Source organism: Polyodon spathula, chromosome 25, assembly GCF_017654505.1.
Source record: "Polyodon spathula isolate WHYD16114869_AA chromosome 25, ASM1765450v1, whole genome shotgun sequence".
NCBI lineage: Eukaryota > Metazoa > Chordata > Actinopteri > Acipenseriformes > Polyodontidae > Polyodon > Polyodon spathula.
Genome location: NC_054558.1, coordinates 7,473,306 through 7,492,539, shown reverse-complemented (window position 1 = coordinate 7,492,539; position 19,234 = coordinate 7,473,306). Strand labels below are relative to the sequence as shown.

The 19,234-nt window shown below is 39.9% G+C and overlaps 1 protein-coding gene across 8 annotated transcripts in view; it reads left to right on the top strand.

Moving 5' to 3' along the window:
- LOC121299586 (forkhead box protein P4-like) overlaps positions 1 to 19,234 on the top strand; it is a 96,610-nt gene that overhangs the window by 30,830 nt on the left and 46,546 nt on the right. For all 8 annotated transcript variants that reach the window (XM_041227393.1, XM_041227392.1, XM_041227390.1 and 5 more), the window contains one exon: positions 2,942 to 3,119. In XM_041227393.1, coding sequence (XP_041083327.1) covers positions 2,952 to 3,119 — 168 coding nt within the window. In that variant the 5' untranslated portion in view covers positions 2,942 to 2,951. The remainder of the gene's footprint in view (positions 1 to 2,941; positions 3,120 to 19,234) is intronic.

Here is a 19,234-nt window from a genome sequence, read left to right as displayed (position 1 = left end):
ACATGATAAAGAGCCATTACCACGGTAAATTGCTATAAAAAGTTAACTTGGGAATGAGAGGGTACAGGTGGTAGATTGTAGCCTCCTGAATGAGTATTTTGGGTAAGAAAGCACATCAATAAAATTTAAATTCAAATTAAATGTGATGTGTGTTCATCTGCTAGGCATGTCACAGGAATGCTTAGATCAAATTGGACTACGCCATTGAGGGTCAGTTTGACTAAATATTTGCTTTCTTTAGAAAAAAATACAGGTTTACAAAACATTCATTTTTGTTTTCACACTGGTAGCAAAAACCAGACGGACTGTAGAAGGAAAGGCGTTAGTGTTTGTTGTTTTTTTTTTTTTTTAATGTATTTATTTATTTATTCAATTTGGCAGAGATTTGTGAAAAAATGCAGGTTTTAGTGCCTTCAAGTTCTTGTGATCAAACTCGGCTTGTGGAATATGACAGACTTAAATGTAGTGCTTAATTTGTGGTCCGAGAATCAAAAAGGCAATTGGGACATTTTTGATTTGATTTTATATGAATGCAACCCTTTTACCCCGCGGAACAGCGTTTCTGAAACTCTGCGTTGCACAGGCTCCTTCTGAAAGCACGGGAACAAATGTAAACTCTTGGGAGTTGAGGTTTAAAGCTTGATTTGAGTCTAAAGAGTGACAGGAACACGACTATTATTTTTGGTGCGCAGCTTGTTTTTGTTAAGTGGAGAATAAAATGTGGGGAAGGAGAAAAGAAAAGCAAAAAATAAAAAAATAAAAAGGTTGGTGTATTAACGTGTACTTGCCTAGGTGTTGGCATTGTAAAATAAGCCTCCTTTTAAATGAATTGCAAGCCGCTTTTCCCTCTTGGCATGTTAAACAAAACCGGATTTCTGTACGGTTCCAACAAGCTTCTGCTACACCTGCTCCAACCAAACAAGTTAGGGATTTACATAGCTGCTTGACTCCTACGCACACTGGGAATACAGGCTGCAATTCTGACAAGGTGGTTTATTTAGGTGCCCTATCGAAGCATGTTTGTGGATGCACTCGCTGAACTCCTACGAGTCAGACATGGAGCCTGTGCCAGCAATAGACTTCCCACTACACTGTGAGAGACATGCTCTGTCAGCTTCCTATTAGAAAGCAAATGTGGCTCGTCCCTCCGGCAATGTCAAGTGCCAGGGGCAGGGGGGAACGCCTTCCATCACATTGTTTTGTTATTTTATTAAACGCCCAAAACATTTCATTAACTGTTTAAAGGACATCCCTATTCCCTGTTGGAATAGTCTCCCGGGCAAGTGTCTAAAACATTTGTGAGCATTTATAAAAAGATTCTGTGTTCTGTGCTTTAAGTGAGTCCTCCCCAGTAAGGGAGAATGGTGTGCTAACAACGGGCAAGCCTTGATGGGCCTACTGGCATTTTCTTGCTTCCAAACTTTTCTTATGTTAACTTTTTAATTTTCTTGTCTTTTAAAAATTTTTCCACAAACAGTTCTGGTCTGGTGTTGCTATCTTTTTAACAGTCTAAAAAAGTTTTAAAACCACATTCTTCAAAGCACAGTAGACTACAGTGAAACACGTCTTTTAAAGCTTAAGGATCAGGGACCTAGGGGCAGGAACTTGGAGGTTCTTGCGTACCACATGAACAAACGCATGGTTTCCAGTAGAATATGAACTAGACGGGATCTATCCATGATGCATGCAGCTCTAGTTTAGTGTAGCTCCTCTGAAGCATTGCTCCTCAGAGAACTTTTTGAATATTACCCCCGGGGTGCCTGGGAGGCACTGCTGCAGTGAGAGTTGGTACACTTTTATACCCCTTGGAGATTTGTGAACAAATGAAATGGAAGTTTTGTGAGGTTTAACCCTTTCCAGGCATCATTAAATCTTGTTTATTTCTATTCTGTTTCGGCACTAACTGTCCCATGTCTGTCAGTCATTTTAGTCAATCAGGTGCCACTAGTGGTTTGCACAAAGGTTAAATGGCATGCTGCATGCTATGAGCAATGGAGATCCATAGATGACTTGTTCGTTGTCACTCAATGTGATAATCATGAATAAACTCGTCGTCGTCTTCTTCTAGGTTCAGATTGGTTCAGAAACTATACAGACACACACTTTCATTAGTGATCTACAGGTATAAATGCATCCTCCTAGAACACAAACCGTATGAGTGAATACATCAGATTTTCAGTCGTTATAATTTAGTATTATTTCCCAATGGCCAGAGCATTTAATGCTTGGTTATTCATAAAGTTGTCCGTCTCTTTAAATGCTGTTTGTAGTATTTGTAATGTCTCCGACAAGCCTTTCACCATCTTCTCGGACAGAGAAAGTTTGGGTGTGTGGTTAGAGCAGAAGGAAATGAAGTGTGATTCATGAAGCATAATGATTAAGTACACTATTGAAGAATTAGGGATTTATAAGGAAGATCAATAGGATTTTTAAAGATCTTTTTTTAAAATATATGTAAAGACACATGTACAAGATCTGCTTTAAGCGAAATATATTTTGATGCGTTTCATTTCTTTGTACACTCTGCTAACTTACTACTGTAGGAACAATTAAAATGAATCTAATGGTATGTCTTGGATTTGCTAAAGAATACCTTTTTTGGAATACCTTTGTGAAACACTGGTGTGAAACTTTTCCTTTCCAATGAGAGAATACAGCCAAGTGAACAATTGCACACTGTGTTTTTTTTTGTGTGTTTTTTTTTCTTTCTTTGTTGGTTCGGTGTTGTTTGTATTACTGCCTGTGAGGCATGCAGGTTGTGCTGTTAAGAAAAGCAATTTTAGTACCAAACTGGAAAAGGCAGAAATACAAAAAGCCAGGCATTAAGAGTATGTATGTTAGAATTTCTGTCTGACAGTAGAAAATACATGACTAGATTTTCTTATAAATTATATATATTTCTTAAATGAAATGTGTATTAATTGAACCCTTCCTCTTTTAGGTGACACGTGATGATGGTAGAATCGGCAACTGAGACAATTCGAACAACCCCCTCCAATCAGAATGGAGTCAGCAGCCTGAGCAGCCAACCAGACAGTGGCGGTCGAGAAGGCGGGTCCAACGGGGACGCCTCTGGTGAAGTGAATCCTGTAGACTTGCTGCACCTCCAGCAACAGCAGGTAAGCCTTTTGCTTGTCAGTCGCAAACAAACCCCAACTGTGGCCAACGTCTTTGTCAGATTTCCGACGTTACATTTGACGAAGGCGTGAACTGACTCGTGTATCACCGCCAACTCTATGGATCCACCACCAGAATCCGTCCCTGCTTGAACTTGCTTGAGTCAGGGTTTGTAACCCCCTGCTGATTGCACAGAACCTCTGTGGTCTGTAGAAAAGATTTTCACCTTTTGATCTAAAACTGCAGTGCTAAAACTGCATTTTTCTCCCATTTTGAAATAGCCAATCCTATTATTTTACCATCCCCGCGCTGACTCTGGAGCGGCGAAGATGAACACACGCTGTCCTCCGAAACGTGTGCCATCAGCCAGCCGCTTTTTTTCACTCTGCAGGCTCACCATGCAGCCACCTCAGAGCTACAGCGCCGGAGGACAACGCAGCTCTGGGCAGCTTACAGGCACCCAGCCAGTCTACAGGGGTCGCTGGTGCGCGGTGAGCCAATGCTCCCTGGCCGACCTAAGACCTCCCCACCCGAGCGACGCTTGGCCAATTGTGCGCCGCCCCCTGGGAGCTGTCGTCCATGCTCGGCAGTGGAATAGCCTGGACTCCAACCAGCAACCTCCAGGCTATAGGGCGATTCCTGCACTCCACGCGGACAATCTTTACGGGATGCACCGCTAGAGAGCCCCTCAGTTTAAATGCTTTTTGCACACGTCCGTCGTTTACACCTTGTTATTATTATCACTCTCATTATTATTCTCTAGTCCCTATCTATAACCATTACCCTTATCTTGGAAGATTCCCCGACGTATGGCTGTAACAAAACCCTTGTCCCACATGTATATCTACGGCAAAGTCATTGAGGGAAGCGTCCTGATCTAAATACAGCAATACACTGCCATATATCAAATACACCTGCTCACCAACATGCATGCTAGATAATAAACCCCTGCTGTATCGCCAGTAGAGCAACACTAACAGTAGTAAGCACAATAGCAGGCATGTAAATGTGTTCCATTATTAGCAGTAATAAGGATAAAAAATGTAACTGACACATTTAGTTGATGAAATAGTATATGCTTATATGCACTTGTTTCTTGACATGAGACAGAATAAACGTTCTAATATATAATTAAGTCAAATACGTCAGATTTAAAGTGTTTCCCCTTTTATTTATTCGCTCTAAACAAGTTCCTGTGATGTTTTGTTTCTGCTTTGGTCTTGCCGGGCTGCTGAACTGTATCTGCCCTTTAGACACTAAATGACCCTCTCAGTGATGTCACCTACCAGGAAGTGAACGTCAGCCCCTCCCCTATCCATTGATCTGTCTTTTAAGCCTGTACTGCAAAGTACTGTGGCCCTGTAAGTCATCAAAACAAAGTGCTTTTCTTTATCGTGTTTATGCAATCACGGTCCTAGAAGCCTACTTCAGTATGATTGTGTTAACACCATCCCAGTCCTTTTTAAAGGGTTAAACTTTGGAATATGATCAACTAAATGTCATTTTAAAGATTTTATAATTATCTCTGAGTAATTCCATTATAATTCCAGTGAAATTAGGTCAGTACTGTTGAATGTCATTAGGCATTGTAATGGAAACACAATTACATTTTATTTGCACGTATATTCAGAATCAAGAGTTTTAAGTCAGTGCTTTTATCCGCCCTGTCATTTGAAATGAATACAAGTCATTCAACAGTGGAGCGCGTGTTGAATAAACCCTGATATATCTCCAGTAGGGGTATCCACTAACTCTATCATGATGCATCTCGATCACTAAGTAACAGAACCTGTTAAAACCATGATTTATATTAGCCAAACGGTTTGTGTGCTTGAATTAGTTTCTAATAGTTTACCTCCTCTCCAGTTAAGGCAAACCAGTGTGTGTGTGTGTGTGTGTGTGTGTGTGTGTGTGTGGCGTTGAACAACCAGTTACTTTGCTGGGGCGGGGGGATACGGGAACACACACACACTGCAATGTCTTTTAATTAATCTATTACAATCCAGGAGGAATTGTGTACAACTCCACCTGTAAAACTGAACCATTGAAGGCTTTGTACTGCAAAGCTGGGGAATCTATTGCCTGCATACGGTTGGGTTGTTTCTTATTTATTTCATCTCATATATATATATATATATATATATATATATATATATATATATGATTAGGGTCCTGCCTCCTGATCCAAAGAGTAATCATCCGTGTAATACTCCTAAATGTTTGAGTAGATTTCGCCCCGGCTGTGCGTATCGTACTGTGACACATTATATCGCCCGAGGGATCAAACAATGTAGGGAAAAATAATCAGTTACAGAGAGAGAGAGAGGCTGTGTGTGTGTGCATTAGATTTGTGGAGGTAAATAGGAGGACACTTGTTCATTCGCAGCAAACATGAGTAAAATTGAATACAGTTTAGCGTGCTCGGGAAGCATAAGAAAGCCTGGTACTGTCGACAGCATAGACCGAGGGGAAAGAGGTGTAGTTTCTATGTCGGTGTGCTAAGTAGGACTGTGAAGGTAGATTTGATAGCTTGTTGAGGACTGTGCCATGCCAGTTAGATACATGTAATGAAGTCTGATCGATATGTGACTGAATAAATCTTTACACACGCAATCTTTCAGTACTGTGTTTGAAATATGTCCTGCTATTGATTAAATAGTAGCCTGCACTTGTAGGGGTTTAATCAAACACAAAGTAAATATTTATATAGAAAGAGGTCCTGCAATGCTGTGTCTTGTCTGCTGTTGAAACATGTGCCTTTATGTTTATTGATTTTGGCCTGAGTGAAAGAGCTGGGTTTATTTGGTGCTGATTTAATTAATACTAATACAATTTAAATTTGTGTAACACATTTTTATTTGCAATAAAACCAACACATTTCTTTACAATTTAAACACATTTTACAAAACAGAAAAATAACAAACCCCAACCCATCGTTGTACCAGACTTTCAGTGAAATTATTGAACGCCTGTGTTTTTTTTTTAAATTTCTTTATTTTTACGCAGAACTCTTGTTTTTACTCTTGTTTAGTTGTGGTAATGTTTCACTATGATTTTGGAAGACAAATAAGCAGTTATAGCAATTCCTAGTACAGTAATATTTAAGGCTGCGTTCAAAGGTTCGTTCGCTAGCTAGGAATTTGAATGTACACACTGTATGCTATTTTTTATTTATTTGCTCTGTTAACAGAAACCATTTGACAATGTGTGAATACTGTAAATCATTCAATGTCACTTGCATGCAAAATGTGAACTTTTGATTCATATAATGCAAATTACTAAAATAAGTGGTTCTATTAAAATCCGTTATCCATAGAAACCCTATATGGCATCGCTGCTGTGCATTATACCCGGGTATATTATGCCAAAGCACTGGGGGTGAGGGGTGCCAATAGTGGTTGTAGTGCTTCAGTAAAATATGTAGTGACTACCTAGTGTACAAGACATTGCAAGTGAAGTGCTGTGGTAGCAGAAGTATGGAACACTAATGGTTGTTTTAATTTTGAAAACTGAGCAGCACCAGTAAATTATGCAAATTAGTACCATTGAAGGTTCGAAACTTTTGAAGGTCAAAATGTACCCTTTGTTACAGCCCTGGTACTATCAGAAGGTATTCACAAGCACAAGGTACTGGTCTGCCACGCTATAGGATCCAGCTATTGGCAGGTAGGTTTTAATTAGGTTTTTTTATTCATGCAGTTCTGCATTGGGACAGGGATTCTGAAGAGGCTTGACCTAAGATAAAGCTGGATTGCTAAATGTAGCCCCAGGTCTTAATCTAACCACCAATGTCCAGGAGCAATGGAGTGAGTGAAATGCCTATGGACTATGCCTCAAGCAAGGGGGTGTCCATGCAAAAACTAAGATCAGTTTCAGAGTAGCTGTGTAACCATTGTGAAACGTGCAGGTTGAGCCATCTTTGATAAGCCATAGCATTTGGTAACCGTTAATGTCGTTCCACTGACTGTACGGGAGTCATCGCTTGCTAGCCTTGGTTAACATGGCTTTTAAGATTCAACATGGGGCGGCATTCAGCAGAGCTAGATGTTTTGGGTTGCTTAAATGGCCAAGGTTTATTGTTCCTTACTAGTTCATGTATAACACTTCAGAAAATATTCTTGACTTAATGTATTCTTTGCATGGATAACCGATTTTTAAATAGGAATTTTCTAGCAACAGTTAGATCATTTTCAATGCAGATACCTTTAAACTATCAAAAAGTATTTCCACTCCCTTCTCGTCTAGTCCAACAATTCTCAAACTAGAAATGTTTGTTTTTTTTGTTTTTTTTCCCCTTGTTTACTGTTGTTCATTCGTCTTGTGGGATCCAGGATCTTTCACCTGGAAGCAGTTGTATACCGATAGTGGTTAAACACCCTGCCAAGAACCGCTCAAGCTTAAAAAGCATTCAGCTCCTCTTCACAAACTCGAGTTGTCAGAACACAAAGCAGTTTCTCCCTGAGCCCCTTGGGAGCCTCGGAGAAATCACAGACATCTCAAGACGTCAAAGCCAGTCTTTACCAAACAAACAGAAGCTGTGCAGAAATCTGCAGCAGGGAGGGAGAGAGAGAGAGAGAAAGTGTAGCGCCGAGACGTGTCGAGAAAGGGCGCCGGGGCCCCCTGAGGAATGTTTCTCGTCTGCTTCACACCCCCAAGACCAGCAAACCCTTTTAGTTACAAAAAAAAAAGAAACAGAAAGAAAGAGAAGATATCTACTAATAGTGCACACCCACAGAACAGCAATGGAATCCCATTCTGTGGCATAAAGGTCTTCTTTGGAGTGATTTTTATGCACTCAATTTGAATTCCCTTGCATCTGGTGACCAGCTAACCTGCTGTCTGTCTACAATTCCTTTGCTTCAAGAAAGTAGCACAGTTTGCATTTCTCCCCTCCTCTTATAAAAGCACACCTCGGGAGCAGATGTACACAGGTGGAGTGGAAATCAGTTGTAGTGGTTTCCAATTTAATTTCTCGTCTCTCTTGGAAGAGTCATGTTGAGGTTATGAGTGTACAGTGTATTTATATATAGCTGTGTGCTTCTGCTACTTGAAAGAAAAGAAAAGAGAAAGAAAACCATGTGGTTTTACCTGTTCCAGCAGAAGTAAATACAGGCAGGTTTTTCCCAATGTGAGCCAACTTCACTGTTGGCACTTTCCACCAGTACTTCTTCATAGGCCTGGACAGTTTAGGTTGAGCTGAACCAACCAGGGTTAATTTCAGTAAGCTTTGCTTTGTATTGGTAATGGGTGGCGATGTCTTGGTTCCAACTGACAGCCAATTGGCAAATGGCTCCTTGGTTTTACTCCAGTACCAATGGATAATCAGTTGAGTGTGGAAAGAAAAGGAGGGAGGGTAAGTAATCTTAATGCCACAAACATATAGACTGCAACATGGGGCTTAACTGTAAAGTGCTGTCATTACAGCTGTTGTATGTTGCAATCCATCTTTTACAGTAACTGATACTGTGTGATACCCCAAGAGATATTTTTAGGAAGTAAGTGATACAATTGATCCTTATCCCTGAAGGACCTGTTGTGCACAGCTGTGCTTCATTCCGTGGTATTTTAATTGCACTCAGTTCCAGCTACCTGTTTACACACAAACACTAAGTTCTTTCTTAGATACTTTAGCACTAGGGGAAGAGACCCTGGAGGAAGGAATTACAGGCACTAATGGGTTTTAAATGAGTACAGTTTTTATTTAATGCTACATTTTGTTAATGCTCACAGCTCTGTTCTCAGTTTCAGAGAAGAATCTTCTTACTCCCTGTGCTTGTGGAGTTTGCAACACATGTTCAATACAAGGAACTCATTATTTAGTAGTCTTGCTTTGCAGTAGCAGTGTCAATCAATTGAGACAGAATGTCATTTTCATGCCAGTATGATTCAGATTTTTGTTTTCTTTGTGATTTTTAAATTCTTTTGAGGTCGGTTGCTGGTTTTGCACTGACCGGATAGGTTAATAATGTGCAATATTTGCATCACAACAGAATTAATCAAACAAGGGATGCCACTGCGGCTGTTCCTTTGGAATTTTCAAAACATATTGATGAGCTGTACTGTACAGTGCCCCACTGTTCAGATATCTTGATCCGAGCTCAGCTCAAGTCTTTGGTGCGATGCAAGACAAAGAGCAGTGGCATGTGTAAACAGTGTCTGAGCCGAGGGGAGTGCATGAGAAAGCAAACCCCCTTGTTGACAGGGAAAACAGCTGGGGCGTTTTTTGCTTTAACCCAATGTTGCGCGGTCCAAAACGGTACCAGCCAAAATCGGTCATTGCCATTGTCAAACATCCGGTTGGCGTCTGGCAGTGCTGTACAGCATGATGGATTCGCAAAGGGTCAAGAGCAGTGCTGAAGTGGAGAGCCGCTCCGCAGTCAACGACCGTGTGCTCTTGCCCTCCATTTAGCCTCATTAAGTGTGTGAAATTGTCCTGTACTCTCTTCAGTTGTTGAGTAGTAATAGGTATATGATGTCCTGGTTTGAGATGACGCGCATTTGGCTCTCTGAGCGGGCCTGCACAGAGAGGTCCGCTCCCTTTTTAATGGTAACTTTGATTGCATATTAAAAGGGATTACTGCAACTTTACTGTGAAGGCTTCATGCTAACGAACAAAAGAGAGGGGCTCAGGTTTTGCTCAGGGTATAATATCCCTTTAAGACATGGAAGGTGATGAGCCAAGAGCGTGGAAAGCACTATAACATCCAGTAAATCTGACACAGTCGGCCTATTGAAAGGTGTCATTGCTTAAAAGCATTCCAAGATTTAATTGTGCACAGTTACATTGTAACTGGGTCGCAGGAGGGGAGAGGTCAAGCAGGGTCACGGGGGTTGCCTAGCATCTAGGAACTCCCACAGCTGTTACCGTGGCGATACAAAGAGACCTCCAGTGTACGAACTTCCTGCAGTGGTATTGAAAAGGCTTGGTTCTCTCTGCCTAGATCTTCTGGGCTCAACAATATGTGCTTTTGGAGACACCGTTCTTCCTAACCATTTTTAAACACTCTTCATTTCATGTGTTATTTTTCTTCGTAGAGCAGATGTAGGCTTAATACCCACTTGATACACATTTTGGAGAACTCTGGAGAGTTTCATTATGGGTTGGTGGGAATTAAAATAACTTCCAAGAACTTTTCTTTCAAGAATTAAACCGATCCAATGTAAAAAGCAAAGCAAAACGATGACCTAAGCGAGTAATACTGTAGCAGGAATTGTTATAACTGCTTCTACAAAAAAAGTTATTTACCTAAATGCCTTCCAAAATCATAGCTAAATATTAATCAAAATCAGACTTGCAGCAAATTTTGTTTAAAGGCTGGTGATGTATGATTTAAAAAAAAAAAAACTATTCAAACTGGTAATTTTTTCAAGCATTTAAAGGAAGGATTTCTGCTGCCAGTAGGACAAAGCCATTAAAGAGATGCATTGAAGTGTGCAGCTGGGTCGAGGAGCAGACGACCAGGGTCAATGTCTGAGTAGGGTTCTCAATCTGGTTCAGTTCCAAAGACGGGCTGCAGCATGCTTCCTCAAACACTTTATGTAGTTCAGATTAAAGGCACGCCAAAGGCCTGTATTTTTAACTTGCTTTTTTATGAATTGCTGCATTTGATTCAGAGATGCATGACAGTGTGTAGGGCACAGTATACTGGCGTGCTACCTAAAGCCGTTTACCCACAAAATATAGCATGTTCTCTTTATGCAAGGAGCATTTTTTCCTCTTTGTTTTATGTTATTGCACACAGTTTAAAAGATCCATTGACACTATAAAACCTTTCCTTTTAAAATAAACCCTGTTAATTAGTGGTAATAGCAGTAGCAGATGCAATAAAATTATCTTTGAATGAAACTGAAATATGGTACTATAATGTCAGTTTTTGCATTGGTATGAAACCTGTTTATACAAAAAAACCCAAACATGTACTATACTTGAGTATGAACTATATAAATGCATAGTTATTATAAAAAGCTGGATATTATATCATATTGCTCCTATACCCAGTAATGAATATAATTCAGATGTGGCCTACTATATATATTCCATATTTTTAACGATTTTTTCACACATTGAGTCCAAATTCTGGAATGTCGGAATGCCGTATTTATGAGGGGAGTTATAAAAGTAATTTATAGCTTTTTCCAGAAAGAACTTTGCAAAGACTAAAGCATGCTGTGGTGGTGTCCTAGATGTGTGGTTATCAGTGTCGGCAGCTCTTTTGTACATAGTGATATCGGATACAAAGAGGACATTAATTGAAATCTTATTTCCCTGCAGGACTGTCACAAGCTCTTCTGCTACTTTTTTTTCTTTTCATGTTCTCCTCATGGATGCTGGAAGCCTCTCGCCAGCAGTGATTCGCAATGGGAGTAGCATACAGTGTACAGTACCATTCCAGAAACGTTTATGACCCGGATCAAGCCAGATGATTTTGAATCTGTTTTATTATTTTTCTATAATTGTTTTTAGCTGACTGATTTGATCTAAAAAGCATGTGCAAGAAGCTTGGGAGTAACGTCTTTTAACCCTTCTGACGTCTGGATCATGTAGCTAACATCACAACGCCAGACTATTTTGTAATAGTTTGTTTGCATTACTGGGTTCTCAGTTTCCCAAGCATCCCAATATTGATCACAGTTGATGAAAATAGAGAGGCAACACCGTAACACCGCAGTTTCATTCTTTAATTATTTATTATTTAAAAAGAACAAAGTTAAAAAATAAGTTAAAGTGCTTTTGTTTTTAACTTTGGTCTTTTCCATCCAGTGTTCTTTTTCTCCGATCCAGTGTTATGGTGTCGCACCCCTATGTTATTGGATTGTAAACCCGTCCTGAGGTCGCCTCTACTTTGCCCTTCAGTCTCTGGGTGTGGGTTGGAGGTAATTTTGTTAACCTGTTCAGTGCTAAAGCGATAACTTGCTGCTTTTTATAGGTTCCTCTTCAAAGTGTGCATGTGTGCGTACTGGTTTATATACACCCTATTGTTTCTGCATTCTTACTGCGGTCTTTCTTTATCACTGGTCTGTGCTGAGAACTTGTCAGGGTTGTGACATTGCAAGGTTACAGTTGAGGTCTTCAGGCAGAACAATAGACCTTAGAGTCCTCCTTTTGATGTGTTCTTGCAGAGTCTGTGCCTTTAAATCCTGTGTGATGCTGCAGCTCTGGGGTCAGAGAGTACAAAGCTGTGTTTGTCTTGTTCCCTGCTTGATTTCTGTGTATTTGGTGTAGTTTGTATGATGGGGGTATGTGTATTTTTGTATTGATTTTATTTTCTGGGGAATGTATAATGTTATATTATTAATATATAATTTAAAACACTTATTGTAATATAAAATTAGCAATAGATAATCCAAAAACGGCAAATGGCTCTGTATCCATGGAGAATCAGGATCCAGCAGAACACTCATCAGTCACTACAAATACTTAATGAAGCAGAGACATAACTGATAATTATTATTAAAATAAGTTTTCAGTTTATCAATTACTTTTCTCCTTCATAAATGTAGTAATAAGTTTATATACTCTAATAGTATTGATTGGTTATCAGAAAATGTTAACCAGATCATTTAGCAAGCCTCTGAGAAGACAAAATTTTATACAGCATGCAATTCCTGCTTCAGGTTCTGAGTGACCTTTTTAGGCTGTTGCTTTGTAATAAAGTTTATTGCCCAGGACCTGTGTGTGTATTAATCAGTCCCTTCAACACTCCTTGAAATTTAAACATGATGGCTTTTCTGGGCCGAAGAGAGAGAGAGACATTCTGGTGGTGGTAGCGTTGGATCATTTCCTATTGGACGACGTCCACATCAGGAAATCGCCGCCATAATGGACACTAATTGGCATGTGTTTCAGCTGTCTCAGCCCTTGTCGAGCAGGGGCAGGAAGAAAACCAGCACAAAGCCAGAGCTCGCTCGCTTGCTCGCTCCGACAAAAGGTGGGTCTGAACCAAAGGTGCTTTTGGCCGAACATGAAAGGAGTGAGCCGTGCATTTGTCACAGTGGCCCGCGCACAGTGCTTGTGCTGGAGAGTGCTCCAGAGATCTCCTCAGCATTGTTTATCTTCAGCACTTCATTCAGCGCCACCAAAAATATTCAAATATGTGCCGCTCCACTCCAGTTTGTTGCCCTGGAAACAGGAGAGAGAGAGATTCTTTTAAAGTGTTTCTAATTAGCTTGCCTGCGCATAGTCTTTGTATTCCTAAGTCTTAAAAGAAGATTAAAGTCAACCGAGAGAAATGTTGGGGACAGGAGAATGAAGGCGGTGATGTTTTAAGTTCTGTATGCACTACATTAAGTGGGGGGAGAAAAAAGAAACTGTCCCTTTTTTCTTTTTTTTTTAATTTAAATTTTTAAGGTGTCCAAAGTGTAGAAGAACAAGATGTCGGTGGCATGAAGCAGTGCCCACCTTAAATCTGACAAGACAGAAAACACCCTGTGTGGTGCTGCATAAATTATTCGTTACTGAGGTGGTAGTGTGAATGCTTCAGGTCTATGATGTATACTGGAGATGGAGGGGAGAGGGAGGTATTGTTGAGACCAAAAGGAATATAGTACTTTCTAAGCATTGTGCATTTAGCACAGTCTGGAATTGCACATTAGGTTTGTGTTTTTTAGAATCCCTTTAGACCTGGCAACTTTCAGAGCGGCCATAATCATAATAAAGCTTGCATCCTTTTTGGTTTTCTCAAAATGTCTTTATTTCAAACTTTATTTTGGCTGCGACCAGGTGGAAAGTCTTTTGAACGGCAAGTATTTAAGTGGGGGAAAAAAAAAAAAAAAATCCACAAAGGGAAATGTCTTTTCAAGTAGCTCCTATTAAAAAAAAAAAATAAAAAAAATAAAAAAAATCTGCTTTAACAATAAATATCCTTTTTTTCTTATTTAGTTAAATTAATACATTTTTGGCAGTACTTCGAAAATGTTTAAAATATGTTTTATCATCATTAAAAATAAAGCCCTTTTTAGCTGTCCATTGCGAGTGGCAAAGAGACGCTAATGATTCGGTTGCATATAAGATAATATGAATGATCTTGTCTGTAACTTGGCATTGCTTTTGATGTATTACGCAGTTGCCATTGAGCACTGGGAAATCGGTATAGTGTGAGAAAGCACTTCTGGAGAATATCCAATGCCCCTAAAACTTTATTGAAGCTTTAAAATCCAGACTAAACTTTATTTAACCCCCTAAAATACGTGGATCCCTTTTTGAGATCCTAATCAAAATCCAAATGTGCTGCTTTCAGGGCACCGTCTAGCGGTAAAGTGAAAGAAATGCTGGCACTTGATGTACTTAAATGGTTTAACTTTAAATTGTGGCGGCTTGGAACAAAATGGTCGAGCTGCAAAGCAAGAAATTGGCCTTTTGAGGCTGGCCCATAATAAACCAACACGTCGGGTTCTCCCAGCTGAAAACACATAACCTTTAATGCAAAGTTGCTATAATTTGAGACAAAATCAGCTGAGGTTATTGGAGGTGTCGCTGACTCCAGCTAAAAAACATGAGAAGCCAGTGAAACAGATGCCCAGAAAGCCTCTAAAATCAACAGCTCTCTAACTAGAGCTTGCTGCAGAGCTGCTCGTGTTTTATACAGAGCTCCAGCAGGTACCGGCAGAGGAGCTGACCGCTGGTTAAACAGGGTGACCAAGGCCGTCACTCCAGTCGCTGCCTGGGTTGGAAACTTGGCTCGGCGTAGCCGGGAGGGCCTGATTTTGTTTAATCCTTGTTGGCTGTGTATAGTTTGGCCCACATTTCTTTTTGTTCGTTACAGCCAAGTGCAATAATGCGTTTATTTATTCTTTTTCCGCGTGTATGTGAAAAGAAATCCAAAATAATACAATAAATAGTAACCAGCTACTTGAATACAGTTTTATGAAAGTACATTTTCTGAATGAGGCGCCCGTATCTTTTAAATGCCTCCAAACCGCCTTACCGCCCGTCTTGTTTTCTTATATTTTTGTATTCTATTTTTCTGTCGTTTTTTTGTGTTGCTCCAAGGATGTGGGGTGATTTATCAAAGGTGTAATCAATGTCTGAAAAATGTCATCTAAACATCGCTTATGAGCCCAACGTGTTTTATTTTATTTTTTTTTTCTTTCACATCTTGTAATTTTGTGCTTCAGAGCTCAACAAAGCGCTTGTGTTTGGGAGCGCCAGTGGGAAGCTCATGCAGCCCCGAGTGGACAGTTCTCGGCCGGACCTAGCTGGCTGAGTGTTTTCTGAAGGAAGGCTCTACCTCGCCAGTTTTGTCAGCGTCCGCATTTGTATTTGACACAGAAATGGGCTACGCCTTGGTTTGTCTCTTCCCATGTCTTCTGATTTCTGACTATTGCAGCATTATACATTAAAGAAATACAGCTGTCAAAGTGTTTGTTAATGATAATTACGTATGTAAAGCTTTGTACAAGTTTTGGCTGCATCAAATACAAGTTCCATTAACTAAATCGAGTAACAGCACTGTAGAAATTAGAGAAAGTAGAGAATCTCTGTGTTAAACAGTACTACCGTTTCGAAGTATTTTATAACACTGGTTTTGATTGAGATCTGAAAATAAGTACTGTATGAAAGGCACTGCGTGACAGGTAGCATTTCCTGCTTCAGAACGAAACTGTGCATTTGTATGTAACGGAAAAATATTTATTAAAAGGGAATAATAATGAGCTGGAAAACAGTTGTGGTGTTTGTTTTATTTATTTATTTATTTTAAAGATTAGTCATCCCAGTGAGAGTGTGTGTGTGTGTGTGTGTGTGTGTGTGTGTGTGTATATATATATATATATATATATATATATATATATATATATATATATATATATATATATAATTTTTTTTTTTTTTTTTTTTTAAAATGTGACTGGGCCAAAAAATCTCAGAAAGGAAAATGCTGAATTGGGACCAGCTCTGGAGTTTATAGGAAACCCACCATGAAATTGGCCCTAACACTCTGGGACTGGTGCTTGATTTACAACCGTCCTGACAACAGCCACCCCACAACCACCCCTTACTGGGCAGGGTATTGGGTACACATTATTTTACCTTGTCTTGGCCTAGTCTATTAGGGACCCTATTGATATCAAGATGCATTTCTTTTAAAAAGTCCTGAAAATTAGTGTTGTCAGCAGAACCATTCACTTTCCAAGTAATTGGATCATATATCCTATGTTTATCACATCCATACTGAGACACTAATGCCCTCAGCTAACATGATCTGTCCACGTTTCCCATGCCTAGGGCTTCTCTTGTTGTGAAGAGGTGCTGTATTTCCATAAACCCCTAATTGAATGACTGCCTTGGTGTAGTCCTTTGTTTTCAGCTGTCAGTGATTTGTCAGAAACCGTCATCTTCTTTACAAACTCGCATTAAGAAGTATTACAGAGTTCCAAATCCCTCTCGCCCAAGGGGCTGCAGACAGCCCAGCCTTGGACTGGAGGCTGATCTGCCAGTGTGCGCAGTCTCTCGTTTCTCTTTCTGTAGGTTACTGAGTTGCAACTGCATGTGTGCTGTAAAAACGCAATTCAAAACAAAGCTGTCAAATGTATTAAAAATGCTACCAAAATGTAAAAATGCAATTGTGGCTAAAATTGCTTCCCCTTTTAGGGCTGTCCCCTTCAGATTCTGGCTCCAGTTTTCACAGTCATGCTGGGGTTTCTGTTTTTAAATAGTTTGGTTAATTTGTCTAAGTTGTTAAGTTTTACTGATTTGTTTATTTTGCTGTGTGTTAGGTATCAGAGACTACCGTTTCAACATACAAAACTCACAGGGTAAATGTTAGATACTCACATTTATTGAATAACAACAAGAGATGCCTTTTTTTTTTTTTTTTTTTTAATTTACTGTCTGAGGTGAATCATTCCACAATGCTGAGCCCTAACAGACATCTACCCCCACGTACACAAAACAGCTCCCCTTCTGGCAAACCAGTAAACTGCAGGTTTTGGCGTATTTCCATTAACCCTAGATTCGGTGAGCCATGTGTTTTTAATACAGATGGAAATATGTATCATAATAATAATAAACAAAAATACTGAGGGAAGTTCTAAATAATCCTGAACGATAATGCCCCTTGCAGGTGGCTGTTTCTCAGTGTGATTTTTACGCCTTGCGACAGTGTGTTGGGGTACGTGACCCCGTTGAGGAGGTCCCATGAGACGTTGCGGAGCGCTGGGGTCAGAATACACAAAGCCTGCAAGAAGCTCTGGGTGTGCCTCCACAGGGCTGGAGCTCCAGTTACCAGACATGTGAAGTTCAGGTTGACAGGCAGTCGAGTACAGGGACTGTAAAAGGGTTTATACATAAGTTTTGAAAGTAAAAAGAAAATACGCATATTGGATATTTTAAAACTTACATTGTGTATGGAATTCCTGCAATTATAGTCAAACCCAGAAAAAACACAGTAGCTGATTTCTGAGAAGCAGGAGCAGTTTCAGCATGTGGTGGCCACCTGTTCACCATTATAAACTCGCTTTCCAACACCAGCCGTCCAGTGACTACTGATCCACGCCGGATTGAAACCTGCAACCTGGAGGAGAATGTTGCAGTGCCGACCCTTTCATCCATATGTTCAGATAGTAATATTGTTCTTGCCAGTATACTGTGCGGAGGCTGGCCGAGGATAATGTCAAAGCCTTTGAGAGCACCCGGTGAATGAATCTTCGACCTCGAGGAGTTTATTTTAAACAAAGATTGTAGTTATTTAAATGTGTGGGTTTTTTTTTTTTTTTTTTTTTTTTTTTAAATACCTAATTTGCTTTAATGGCCCTTCTGGCTTATAAACTCTACTCTTGGATAAAATTATAACCATTTTAGATTCCTAAGTTTTATAAAAAAAAAAAAAAAAAAAAAATAAACAGCGTAAAACCCCTGACCCCTGATGAATTAAAAAAATGCACTGTTATTAAAGCCGACGTCGGGAGTGTTGATTTACAGCTGAACCGATGACAAGTCAGAAGAACTCCCACACTGTGCACAGGCTTCCAAGCTGGGCTTTGACCTCCTCACCCCCCCTTCCCCTTTCTCTCTGCCTGCGCGCCACTGTAATAAAACCTGACTAACACATACAAGCACAATAGCCCTGTTGTTCAGCAGTAGCTCTGACTTTAATGGCATTTTCTTTAAAGGATCAGCTCCCTCGAATAAACGTTACTGCTGAAAGAGATGGTACAGTAAGGGCTGGTTCACCAGGGTGAAGGTAAAGCGATGGGGGGGATACCCCCCCCCCCCCCCCCCCCCCTCTACTTACCTCTTCCTTTTTCTCCAAATAACGTAGCGTAAATCTTTATTAGTATGGCATTTAGAAATGGATCAGTAGTACCTGCTGGACGATCACGAAGTCAGGTAGCCTTTGTGCTTGCTTCCATCGAAAACGTTTAAACTTAAGATGCTTTGCACAATGAATGCACTGTGTGTGTGTTGTGTACCACACACATATATATATATATATATATATATATATATTATATATATATATATATATATTAAAAAACTTTGTCAATTAAAAATATAACTTTTTAAAAATGAACAGTTACCAACGAAGCAATATTCAATACGTAGGAAGTTCCATGGAGAAGATGAACAAAATCCGTTATTACATGGTAATGTTAGCATGTATTAAACCCATAAATAGCATTTCAGAAATTTGGTAATCAGTGTGGTAATTTATACAAACTAGCCCCTTATTGCTAACAGACATCGAAAGCGTGCTCTGCAGCGTGTGCTGCAATAATTTGCACCATATGACTATGTTGGGCAGAACTTGACTTTAAGCACTTGTGGTCACTTTAAGTTATGTGTACCACAACTGGATAGGATCTGTAATGTATGCCAGAGAGAGAGAGAGAGAGGGAAAACAGTGGATGTGCAGGTTGGTGGTATTTTTTTTAATTCACTCAGCAAAAACAGCAAGTGTTTTTAATACAGCTGGCTTAAATCTTTTTGTAATGCATTTAATTGTGAGTGGGACAGTTATTTCCTCTTAAAGGGAGAGGGTTCCTTTTTTTTTTTTCCCCTACGAGTAAACCAGTCCACAGATAAAGACCATGTCCTTCTAGAGTTGTCTCGCTCCAAGACTTGGTCTCTCCTCTCCACTTGTCTACAAATATACAGAACATATTATCAAAGTTACTGGGT